Genomic DNA, 13,190 nt, shown 5'->3' with positions numbered 1-13,190 from the left:
CTCAAAGATTGCAGAGACATAGACTAAGAAAGCTCACACTGCATTTCAAAACTGTGTGTGATCTTGAGATAGGACTGTGTAGGACAGGACAGATGCTGGTTCATGTTATATCTGAATTGTTAATACCTGCGAGGTGAACCAGTGCTCTTAGCAGAAAGAGTCAGTGTTCTTTTTAAATAATGGATACTACTTCTATTTTGTTGTAGCTAATTGAATCTTTTTTGAAATTTGGAAAAGAATGTGTAAAACAGTAATGAATTCAAAATTAACTTCTGTTAATGGATCTGTAACTGTTCTTTTTAAAGTTGGATGTGCTGTGCAATGGTGAAATTATGGGGAAGGATCACACTATGGAATTCATCTACATGACAAGATGGAGACTAAGAGGCGAAAACGTAAATTGCTTTTATCTTTACCTATGTGTGTATTTAGTTACTTACCATTACATTACTCAAATTTAGCAGTATTACTTAGATTCTTATTAAAAAAAAAAAAACTAACTAGGGAAAGAGAAGAAACTAGTTCCTTTTATTGTTTCTCAGCTACTCCATGATAATTGGTCCCAAGTACAAGACCAAGGGCTGTGTTGAATGTGGTTTTGTTATATTTAAGGTGAGTTTAAAACCCCCTCTGAATGTGTTCAGAACTCTACTAACCTAGAGACGGAGGAGATGGCACTTACATTTTTTTAAACCCCAGTAAAATGCGGGAACTTTTAAGTTCTGCCCTGACTAATATGTTTAATGGTTAAGATATTATTTTTTGGTTGTGGTAGAGGGAACAGATAGGGTAGAATCTAGATAATCTTTTTTTCAGCTACCTCCTTTACATTCAAAGTATAAAAGCGGACCAAAGGGTAAGTGAGTTTGCAGTGGTTTCTGATGCCAGAATTAGGTTATTGTGCAATATGGAAGAAGTGATTAAAAGGAGAAACCTAAGACAATTAAAAAAAAAAATCCAGAAGGGAACTTCTGTATTTGGAACTATATCTTTGATGAGGGTTAATTAGAAGTTTCAAGCATGCCTTATCTGAGTTGTATGTAACATTGACAGGGAAATTTGAAGGACTAAGGATTGTAAGGATGATATGTAGCCGCAAGGAATATAGTAGTAACTATGAAAAACACAAAATTAAGACATGTAGCCTCACAAATTACAGTGGTTCAAAAACATACTTACATTGAATGTCAATATCTATGGAACTGTTTTTTGTTTTCCAGAAGAACTATCTTGATATGATATAATAATAAATGGAGCACCTAACTTGTTAAGTCAGAATTTTTTTTTCTATTTGCATCCCACTTGAACGAAGCCTTCCTTGTGAGGCTGAATGCTCGTGACCAGGAGAAGCAAATTATATTCTAGTCCCAGCCACCAACTAGTTGTGTGCCCTTGAAGAACTCATGAAACCTCTTAGGGCTCAGTTTTTAAAAAAATCTAATTGTCTTTGTATTTGGTAAATCACTACTTGCCTTACTATGACATTTTATATATTTTTAAATGGTGTACATACATCACTCATTTAATCCTTCTAACTAAAATGTTTCTGGCACCACGTGCAGATTACAGAGCAAGCCAATTCTCTCTTGCCCAGCACTGCTGGGGCCTGATTATTGTGATTATTACACATAATATTAATATAATATTGATACAATTTTAGCTTTCTTTGATGGTTCATTGGACATTTCAGTTTGTGTTAGTGCTTGAAATCGTCATTATGAATAGGTTTGCCTTAAGGCTGAAGAGATGTAACTAGTCGTCCAGTGCAGGACCTCTGCTGGCACTCATTTGTCCTTCCCAAGATCACTTCCCAAAGGCCGCCCACACTGCCGGTTATTTTAATGTCAAAGCACAAAAGAGCTAATTAATAGAAATTGTTATTAATAAAGAGTTAAATCAGTCCTTACTACTATTATGCTTCTGATTACACATTTCTGAGTAGTTTAAATTCCCTGGTTGTTAAAGGCATATTTTAATAAAAGTTGGTTCAAAAAATGGTTTAGTACCTTATGATTTTTATACAGGTAATAAATGGAAAAGTTACCACATTTTGTACTGAGTACAACAGTAAAATACTATATTAGCCCATTTCCTTTTTTCCAGCATGACAAACCTGGTTTTTGTTTGTTCTCCTCTAAACCTGGTTTTCCCTCAGCCTTCACAGTCTCAGCAGTTCCAAGATTAGTAGTTTCATTTTTCCCGTTTCTCAGACCAAAATCCCTCAAGTCAATCCTGATTAGTTTCATCCATCCTTAGCAAATTTTCTGACCCCTACCATCAAAATACAATAATCAGAATCCAGTTATGTCTTACACCTCCATTCTGCCGTTCTGGTCCCCCCACTATCACTCTTGCCCAGATTTCTACAGATTCTCCTCCCTGGTCTCCATGCGTCCATCCACTCTTGCTCCCGTCTTCACCCAGCACAGCAGCCAGGGTGACCCTCTCAACACCAGTTAGGACGTGCCACCTCTGTGCTCTAAATCTCCAGTAACACCTAATGTCATTTAGACAAAAGCCTAAGTCCTTCTGGGGACCTATAGATGGCAGGCTCCTCACGGTTTTCCCCAGACACCTCCCTGATCTGACCCTTTGCCCCCTCCCTCTGGCTTCACCGGCCTCTGTGTTTCTTCTAAAATGCCAGGCTTGCCTTCTCCTCCCAAGTATCCACCTAACTTGTTCCCTTTACCCCTTTCACTCAGAATTTTGCTTCTACATCACCTCCTCGGTGAGACCTCTGACTTCGCTTAATAGTACAACTCCCCTGCCCATTCTGGCACTCAGTCCCTTTTCATGCCTTGCTGTTCTCCATCGTATTTCATACCATCTGACACACTGTGTCTCTTATGCGTGTTGATTGTTTGTCCTCAATTATACGTAGTCTGAGGGCAGGGAAGAGGATTTGTTCACTGCTCAGTCTCCAGCACCTCAGGCAGTGCCTGGTACAGATACGTGATAAGTATCTGATCGAAGAGTGAATGAAACTCTAGTCTTTTATAAGGTAATAGCTATGTGGAATATATCCTAAAGGTGATTTCGTTTATTTCCATCTGTTTCCCGTGTGTTTTCTGTTAAACAAATTTTAAGCTTTTGCTCATGTTCCAATTATGTTATTATAATAGTAACTGATGAATTCTGACAGTTGGAGGGAATGGACAGACTAGCAATAAAACAGTTCTTTCTTAAGCCCCTCGTGGCATATTTGCCGCAGTCACATCCCTTCCCATCTCTACCCTCCATTGCCAGCCAGATGCCAAGATGTCTGAAAAGCTCACATTACTCTACCTACTGGCACTGCTAACTGGCTCTGCCTTGGGCAGGGGTCAGTGTATTTCCTAAACTAATGACCACCTTATGGTTCTTTTACTTCTAGTAGTTTTTTGTATTAAACATTTTAATCCACCTGGGATTTGTTCATTCACACACACATACCTGCCGTGAGGCTAAGACTCCAACTTACCCTAGGAACGTTTTTGCCAGAAATACAATTTATATAGTAACCCATAATTTGCCTCAGTATTTACACCGTTACCTATGCATGTGTATCTAGACATATGTTTATACGCACAGATGTGTACGTCTACATTCCTGGACGTTCTTCTTGTTCTTCTGAGCAGGACTTACCCTACACCAGCATTGCACATTATAGCTTTTGTAAGAATGTGATCACTAACACCCCTATCTAAAACCCCTTAATTTTCCATTTTCTTCAGGATATGTTTAAATAAAGCCCGAACTAACTTAGAAGGAAAGGAGTCCGGCCTTTTAGGTTGCTTTATGATATGTATCAGTATCTGTTAGGGCAAAGCTCATTATTATTATTATTATTTTTAAAACTGTGCTGGCTATTTATCCCCACATATTTTCTTTCAGGTGAGCTTGAAAATGGGATTGTGATTGGCATTGGATTAAATTTCTAGGTGGATTTGGCTGCCATTTGCAGTCTTTTAGTCTCTTTGGTGCTGTGGGGTGTCCTCTTAAGCTCTGCACTCTTCTGTGTCCGAGTGAAGTCTGTGGTTTTCACCCCTCTTCACGTCTGATGCCTCCTCTGCCCTTCTGGTTCTTTGGCCTCAGGCCAGGCTGCCCCATATTCAGATCACCTCTTTACCTTGACCTATTTCTAGACTCCTAGGAAGAGTCTTAGGAAGTTGACTTTGCCTTGGTTTCTCGAGCAGGACGTTTCTGTCTGTAAGGCTCCTCCCCTTTGTCCTGGGGCAGTTCCACTTAGGCTCAGCCTCTTTTCTGTCGTCTCTGCTCTTTCTGGATCCTTGTCCTCATTGTGATGCATTGATTTTCGAATGATTTTTATCTTTAGGAATCAAGTATCTGGTCAAACTTAGCTAACTCCTAGAAATTTTTCAGTTCATAACAATATTTATGCCTCAAGATTGGTGTTCATCTTTTGCTTACTAGTAGGAGAAAACGTACCTTTTTTTCAAACCGTTGCTTCTCAAACTTAAATGCAAATTATAAATCACCTCGGGATCTTGGTAAAATACAGATTCTGACTCGGTAGTCCTAGGGTGGGGCAAAAGTTCAGCATTTCTAACAAGCTCCCAGGGGATGCCAGTGCATCTGATCTTTGGACCATCTTTTAGTAAGAAGATTTTAGGAGACATGGTTTATGACCACTGGCTTTGACCCTGTGGTTTCCACATCTGTAAGTTGAGAGTGTAGAATTCAAGAATTAGATTTCAGTTTGGGAGGGACTTAGTCACCAATCTGATATGTGGATTCTGTTTATAATATCCATGTGGTGTTCATCAGTTTTTGAAACAAAATGAAATCATATATATTGTTTTGCAACTTCTTTTTCTCATTTGTTAATATTTCTTGTGAAAAATTAGTAAACTTGAAAGTTGTTCTTTGTAAAAGTTCATAGTATTCCATTTGTGTGGCTATAGCATGATGTGATTAAGGTTTTTCTTTTTTTCAAATATTTGACACTGCAAGCAATACCTTGTTCCAGGACATATATGCTTTTGCACATGTGTAAGCATGTCAACTGGCTAAATTCCGGATGTGGTTTTACAGCAGAGTGTGTATGTTTTAAATTTTGATAGACTGATAAATTGTTCCCTAAAAAAGTTTTAGCAGTTTATAATCATACCAGTAATGTATGGGTGCCCATTTTCTGATCTCCTCACCAACACGATGTATTTTCAGCTTTGTATTTCTTGTGTGACATCTCCTCCCATGTCCGTTGCCCTCTTTTTCCCGCCGTGGAGTCTGTCTTTTTCTTACTGACTTCTGGGTGCTCTCTGTGTATCCCGGATATTCCTGTTTTGCTATGGATGTCACAGCGATTTCTTCCCAGTTGTGTCCTGCCCAGTTTTGCCTCAGTTTTTTGATCCTTAAAATTGGGATAACACCTATCAAAAGTTTTTAGTCAAAACTAATGAAATACAGTACTTAGCAGGGTGCCCGACATAATGAATGTAATTTTCTGATAGCTTACGTGTGTTGGCTCTCACCACTGCTGTAACTCTCTCCTCCTGCCCCTGGCCCCAGCCCGGGAGCACGCCATCGGCGTCTGCCTCTTCAGCCTCACCCTCTCGGGAGCTTGTGCTCTTCCCGCTCCCCGCACCTCCCCTCACCTCGGGTAGCTTGAGGACCTACTCTCAGAACTCCCTCCTTTCCCACATAACCCTGGTTGGCCCTTTCCCTTCCAGCAACCGCTGCCAGTCCCGACCTAGAGTTACCGCACCATGTTTGTCTTGCTGTGCTTCGTTTGCATGTTACCAAGCAATTTGAGGAAAAGCAAACCTCTGTCTTGACTAATACAAAAGGGATTAATAAGAAAAAACTAATCATTTAGTGAAATTTGCCTCTTTCCACCCCAAATCTTGTTAAATGCTATTTGGGACTTGCATAGTTAGCAAAGTCTGATAGGCCAGAGTGTGGGGACTCTTCAGAGAGAAAAGGGGGGAGGTTGTCAGGGATAACAGTGCTGGACGTGTCTCAAAGCATGTGGCTGAGCCCTGTGCAGAAATTCAAGGACTGCCTTCTAGGGAAAGGTCTTTTAGGAAATGGAGAATTTCTGAAATTTTATTTAAAAGGCTGCCAATATATTTGTTTTAATCACTGCTTAAATATTCTTGTTTTTTTCTGGTGGCGGGGGTAGGTAGCTAGGTTTAGTTAATTTATTTGTTTGTTTGTTTGTTTATGAGGAGGGACTGGGGATTGAACCCAGGACCTCATGCATGCTAAGCATGCACTCTACCACTGAGCTATATTCTCCCCCGCCTTAAATATTCTTTCGAAGTATACTTTAAAAAGCTGCTCTGGGATGTTAGATTTATCTATATTTTATAATTCCATTACAGTTAAAATGTTTGTCTTTAGTAAGTGCTTAGCATAATATTGAAAAATCACAATTTGGAAATGATTTTTTTAATACGAATGGTTAAACTGTTAAAAAAAAAAAAGTTAGTGGATTTACAAATGAATCTACTCACTAGTTAAAAGTATCTTCATTCATGGATTTACTCCCAAAACATTTTTTGACCGGCTGCTGTGTGCCAGGTCTGTGACTTAGCTATTAAGACCTAAGACTGTGGCAAATATGAGTAAGATATAGTCTCAAGGAGCTCATACCCTAACACTATCAAAATAGTTATGGAGACTGAGAGTCTAATCTGAACAATGTAAAGAACCTAATCTAAAACAGAAAATGGATCCTTACAGGCTGAGGCAAGTTCCCTGCCCCTCTCAGAGCTCTGAGCCCCTTCCGCAGTGTTACTTTCAGGGTGTTGAAGAGGAGATCTAGGTGAGATTAGTTACAGGAAGGGACAGAAGGAAGAGGGTGCCCCTCCTGGATTGAGGAGGCAAGGGTTCTCTAAGGAATTAGCATTTGAAGAGGAGATGGAAAGGTCACCAATGTGGTAATATTTGCAAAATATTAACAAGACTCATATGTAGATACTAAAATTATTTCAAGCTAAATTTACCAGCCACTGAGTTATTAAAATCTTTTTCCAAAAACAACTATCATATTTTGGACAGTGTTTACTTAAAGTTAATCATGCTGACTCATGTTTGACGTTCAGATATTTTAAATAATCAGTTTTAAATATGTACCCAGTTGTGGATGCCTCTTATCTGATGAGTTCATCTCCTCCGCAGTTTCGGTGTCTGAACTGCTCATCTTCGCAAGTCTGCCCTCAGGATGGCCCTTTGTATCAGGTAAGAGGCACTCACGACTGTACATATGACCCTCATGATGCCTGTTGCCAAGGTGATGCCTGTCACCAAGGTGATGCCTTCATCCCAAACTCAGGTTCCTGAGACATGGAATTTTGTGAAACTAATACTCATTTGAGCTGTGAAACTTCATCTTTTCAACTTATGTCCCCAAAGTTTCCCATTATTTTAGTTCTCTTGAACTATCTAATTTTACTGAACTAAAAATGAAATTTTAAATGATAATTAAGGCCATTATTTATGAATCAGGGATTTTTAATAATTACCAGTTTCGGCCCTTGAGAAATCTCTGCTCCATGTTGATCTCTACTCCATTCTTAACAGTTGCGTGTGTGTGTGTGTATGTGTTTAATTAATCATTCATCCCCAAGTGAAAGATAAAACGCCAGACTAGGTGAAGCCGGATAACAGCAGCAGCTAAATGTGGCTGTGGGCTTGCTTACTGGGCCTGCCCTGGGCTCTTTACTTGAGTTAGCGCTTCGAATAGATAAATGACCATGACCTAAATTTAGTAATGCACCAAGAAAACTTGAACATGCCTCTGAGGAAAGTTTATCTAATAAGAAAAGACTAAGTGTTAGTATAGTAAGGATTAGTGTTGAGTACAAAGATGATCTGTGGTCAGCCTTAATCCATGGGTTAATCAGAGCATTTCTTTAAAATCGTTGTTCTTCTCTCTCAGAAATTAGTCTTCATCCTTATTTCCTAAGGATGAAGGAACTAAGAAAGGAGAACTATAACTACATAACAAACTTAACCAGCAGATTTACCTCTGATGTTGCAGTTTTAGGGTTGGGACAAATGAATGTAGGTTAAGTATTAAAAGAACCATTTCAAATAAAAAAATGTTAAATTAGCAAACTAGCATTTCCCTCAGTCTCATTGTCAGTGCTGTGATAATGGAAATGCCTACACTGTCATTAAAATGTGTGGTTCTGGGTTTTTTTTTGTACTCCAGTGCACTTCTATTTAATTCTATTTTTTCTTTAAATAGAAACAAACAGTATTGCAAATGGCAGGTTGGTAAAATTAGCATGTTATACGTTACAAATGTGTTGAGATTATCATGTTATTTCATTAGTAAGAGATACATATCCACTTTCATCACATAAACCAAATATTAACCCCCCAAAAAGACTTTCTTGGTCATATTCCACTGAGTTAAGATCATTATATAATAGATACCACTGCCCCACCCCACCCAACACACACACAAATCCAGCCTTTTACTGATGGGATCATTTCAATGTTTCCTATAGCCAGTTAGGTATCCATTTTTCCCCCAAACACAGACATCACCTCATTGCTGTGGCTAATTGCATTTTCCTTCCTAGCCTTTGACAACCAGACCTTTGTTAATGCTGTTCATCAGTGTATCAGACTTAGGTCATCCTTCCAAAACATTACAGAAGACCCAGATGCTGATGTAAATTGCGCTCCCCAAAAGTACTGTCCTCCTCCATGCAGATACATCCCTGACCCCCTCCCATTTTTGTTCACTCTTCCTATTTTCACTTAATCTGTCATGCTTGGAAAAAAGTATTTATTCATAGGCTTTAAGAAACATTATGCTTTGTTTACTTAATAAATCAAATAATCAGTTAATTATGAAGTTACATAAAATTTTTATACAAAATTTAGCAATTGCTTATTCCAGTTGAACTTCAAAATTAGATTCATTTTCCAGAGTAAAGGCTTCCTTCTATTCAAAATGTGTTGCTTCTTAATACACACTGGTTAAGTCCTGGGCTTTTAGTAATGGAATAAGCAAAATTAGCAACCATAAAGGCCAAGAGAAAATGATTTAGGAAAAAAGATCCTTCTCCTTACGTTTTGCAGTTGAGGGCAGAGGGTGAGTAAATAATTTAACTGAGCTGGTGAGATGTGTCTAGGTGGTTCAGCTGCTTTTAGCTTCACAGCTGATTGGGGCATGAATTGTAGTGATGCCCCTGCCTTTAATTATAACACATACATACATGGCTTTTTGCTTTCACGTGGCACTGATGCCTACTACTTCCTGAGAAATAAAGCTGTTCTTAAACTCTAACCTAAAGTATTAGAGAACAACTGGAATAAGATCAAATTTTCAAAAATTCACACACATTTCCTTTTCTTTCTTCAACACTTCATTATGGATTATAGTTCTGTCAGAAAGTTGAACTTGTGATTGATAGGATGCACCTATAGCCAAAAATCAGCTAGAAAATTTCAAGGAAAAACTTACCACTATTTTACTAAAAGAAAATATTATGTGTGTAGCTTTATACTATTAAGTTTTTTAAATTTGTGAAAATTTCCTGAAATAGACAGTTTTCTAGGAAAATACCAGTGAAAATTTCCTGAAATAGACAGTTTTCTAGGAAAATACCAGTGGACCAAAATTTACCCAGAAAAAAGGAAAACGTAAATTACTAAGTCATGAAAGATGTAAAAAAATTATTAAAGAATTGCTTCCTCAAAGGATACCTAGATACAAAACTACTTTTAACAGTCCATAGTCTCAAATTTTCAAGGAATGAATCATTGCCGTTCTAAATTGTTTTAAATCATTGAAAAAGATGGAATTTTCCAAATTATTTTACAAAAGTAACAATCATGATAGCAAAAAACTGACAGAGGGCCCCCAACTAGAAAATGAGTATTATATCTCATTTTGAATATAAACACAAAGGTGATTATAAGATACACTAAAATAATATGCTAAAAGAATAATAAACCAAGATGAAATAGTATTTCTATCAGAAATGCAAGAATGGCTTAATATTGGGGGAAAGGAATTTTATATATGTATATTAGAAACATATTTTTTACACACACATTAAGTCAAATAAATATCAGTAGATGCCAAAAAGGCATTTGATAAAATTCAGTGTTAAGTCCTATTTTTTCTACCAGCTTCTCCTTTCGAAATGTTTCAAAACAACAAAAAAGTTGAAATAATACAAAAGAACCTTCTTTTTCTTTTACTTAGCTTTACCAGTTAACATCTTGCTTCATTTTTTGCCCCCTTTCCCTTTCTTCCTCTTCCCCTATCCTCATCTTGTTAGTTTCCTTATAAATCTATCTGTTGTTTCTTTATGGATCACTTGAAAGTAAATTGTAAGTATCATGACATTGACCCTTAAATACTTTAACATGTAATTCCTAAGATCAAAGTCCTTCTCATATATAACCAAGATACCACTTCACACACAAGAAATTTAAATAGTATATCAGATATCCCAGAGATGTCAGTCCTCCTATAATTAAATTATGAAGTTTAAAATAGTTTCAAACACACTTTCACCAGCTTCTTGTTTAACCTGACAAAGTCAATCATTCTGAAGTCCATCAAGAACTACAGATTGGTGCTTCTGGTCAGTCGCATTTTAAATGACTGGTCAGGGGCACATGCACCACTACATAGTGAAGTGTATTTTAAACCGAAGTAATTAAAATAGTGCATTAACTTAAACACAGACACACGAATAAAAAAAAGAGCTCAGTAGTACCTATGAATCTATAGAGTATTTCCAATGAGTGGAGGGTAAAAAGAGTCATTACCACATATCTGTTGAGCCCTTCAGTATGCCCTGGGCACTCTTTTAGGCCCTGAGAACACAAGTAAAAATGAAAAAAAGAAAAAAAAAAAAGTGTTCCTCCCATGGAGTTTGTACTCTAATGATGGTAACCAATGAAAAATAAATGAGTAAGGTATATAGTGGTGGAAGAAAAAGTAGATAAATAGAGTATTTTAGATAAGATAGCCAAGGGAAGACTTCTCTTTCAGGTGGTGATTTCTGATCAACAAGAAGTGAGAGTCATAGGCATGTGTCTCCCTGGGGAAGGGTGCTCCAGGCCGAGGGAACACAGCGCAGAGCTCTGGAGGGGAGGTCACGTCTGGATGTTTGAGGGCTGCAAGGCAGCCGAGGGGCCTGGCGCGGAGGCAGTAGTGGCAGGGGAATCGGTGAACTTGGAGCGGAGATGTTGGGGGTGGGGTGTGACCTAGTAGGGTTTGTTTTCAGTTAATGGTACTGAGACTGTTGGTGGTGGTGACAGAGGAGGAAGGGTCCAGTCCATATCTCCCATTACATGAGTTTGTCACTAAAATGCTACATATAGAAATGATACCATCAAATATCGGGAGGAAGACATAGCTGAATAATCTCAGAATGGGGATGGACTTTCTCACTGTACATGTAAAAGGAAAAAGACAAACTATTAATATTGAAAAGAACATGGCAAAAATACCATAAATAAGGAATATTTGTAACATATGATAGAAAGACTTGATGTCCTTAATATATGAAGAATCTATATAAATCTGTAGGACAAAAGTTCACATTTTCATAGGAAAATGAACAAGACATGATTAGACAAGTCACGAAAGAAACACACTGGCTAATAAGTGTACAGAGATGGTTAACTTCTTTAGAAGTCGAGAAATGAAAGAAATAAAATACTGTTTTATGCTTATTAAATTTCCAAGTTGAGAGAGAGAAAAGGAATAGTACTCATGATTGATGAGGCTGTTGAAGAATGAACACCCATATTTCTTCGAGAAATGTGAAAATAGAACAACTTTGCAAAGTCCAGTGTGACAGCGTCTATAAAAAGCCCTTTAAAATGTTGGTGCTGTCTGAATCAGCAGTCCCACTCCTGGGAACTAACGCTGGAGGTGCAGGGGAGGTGGGAAGCTTATGGAACTTCTAAATGGACAGAATTCTTACATGGACAGAATTACTTGCCAAACAATATGTGTAGCATGATTCGGTTTTTGAAAAGAAAAATAACACAGACAAAAAGAGTAGATGGATATACGGATATACACTAAAATGTCTATGGTGGTTATCTTTGGATGGTGGGGTTTACTTGATTTTCCTTTTTTCCTTGGTGCTTTTCTGTATTTTCCAAATCTACAGTAAAACCAAGTTACTTTTATGAATTTTTTTAAGGAAAACAGTATGTAGTCAAGTTTATCATTTTCTAAAATTAATCACATTTGAAATACATACTTTGGAAGTCTGTATTCTTTATTTTAGTAAATGATGAAACTGAGGACTGGCAGCTTTCAGAAATGTAGGTCCATTCAGTGAGGTCAGTTAACACAGTGCACGCTTCCCTATAGTGAGTGCAGTGCCATTTTACTTCAGAAAGCAGACAGAAACACAAACAGAACTTAGAATATACCTTAACAATTTCCAGTATTGTAACACCAATAAAATGCTTAAACTTCATGTTGTCATAGAACACACACACAAAAATGCTTACTCGGTGGGGAAGACAAAACCATTTTCAGCCCAAAACTGAAATTCCAATCACTGACAACCAAGCCATTTTACTTCCCTCTCTGCCTTCATCCTAGTAGAACCGGTGATGGATTCTTCTGTACATGATGAATGGATTCTTGAATGAGTGATGTAATTATTTGCAGAAAGTGTACAGATTCAAGAGTCAGGAATGGAAAGCAAAGCTAGAAAGATTGTCATGAGAGGCGAGCAGTGGGTCGGGCCAGCAGGATGGGCAGTAGTCACGTTAGGGTGGCAGGCTGTCTAGGTAGCAGGCTCCAAGCCTGGCTGAACCTCACAAAGCCCAGGGAGCTTCGTAGAACACAGATTTCCGTGCCCCGCTCACAGATACTCAGGGAAGAGAGTAAAGTTTAAAATAAAAACAAGCAAGCAGAATGTAACCAAAATAGATTTAGACCATGGAAGCCCTGAAAGACTGCCTGTAACTTTTACCCCAGCCCTCAGTGACCTGTGGTGGTGCCACCTCGCTGCTTCAGCTGGGCATAGCGAAATCTAGGAATTTTCATTCCTACCCTCCAGTCCCATCCTGTGCTGAATGGTCAGAGAGACTTCCCGGCACAGAACACAGCTGGGATGCCTATGGAAAGGGGCATTTTCAGGGTTATGGAATCTCAGTCCACCCCTTTTGTCTGTAGGACAGAAGACCGTTCTCTGCACTGGGCGTTTGCATTCACCCACATGGGGATGAGGGGAGAACAG

General features: G+C 38.3%; 1 protein-coding gene across 10 annotated transcripts in view; it reads left to right on the top strand.

Moving 5' to 3' along the window:
- Positions 1-13,190, top strand: part of PCGF5 (polycomb group ring finger 5) — a 284,658-nt gene that overhangs the window by 262,671 nt on the left and 8,797 nt on the right. For 8 of the 10 annotated variants that reach the window (XM_074373974.1, XM_074373970.1, XM_074373969.1 and 5 more), the window contains 2 exons: positions 306-395; positions 7,126-7,185. In XM_074373974.1, the coding sequence (XP_074230075.1) occupies positions 306-395; positions 7,126-7,185 (150 nt within the window). The remainder of the gene's footprint in view (positions 1-305; positions 396-7,125; positions 7,186-13,190) is intronic. The other 2 variants (XM_074373976.1, XM_074373975.1) reach the window with 1 other exon arrangement.

This window comes from Camelus bactrianus, chromosome 11 (assembly GCF_048773025.1).
Source record: "Camelus bactrianus isolate YW-2024 breed Bactrian camel chromosome 11, ASM4877302v1, whole genome shotgun sequence".
Taxonomy (NCBI): domain Eukaryota; kingdom Metazoa; phylum Chordata; class Mammalia; order Artiodactyla; family Camelidae; genus Camelus; species Camelus bactrianus.
Note: the sequence above shows the minus strand (reverse complement) of the source record. Positions and strands in the feature narration are given on the sequence as shown.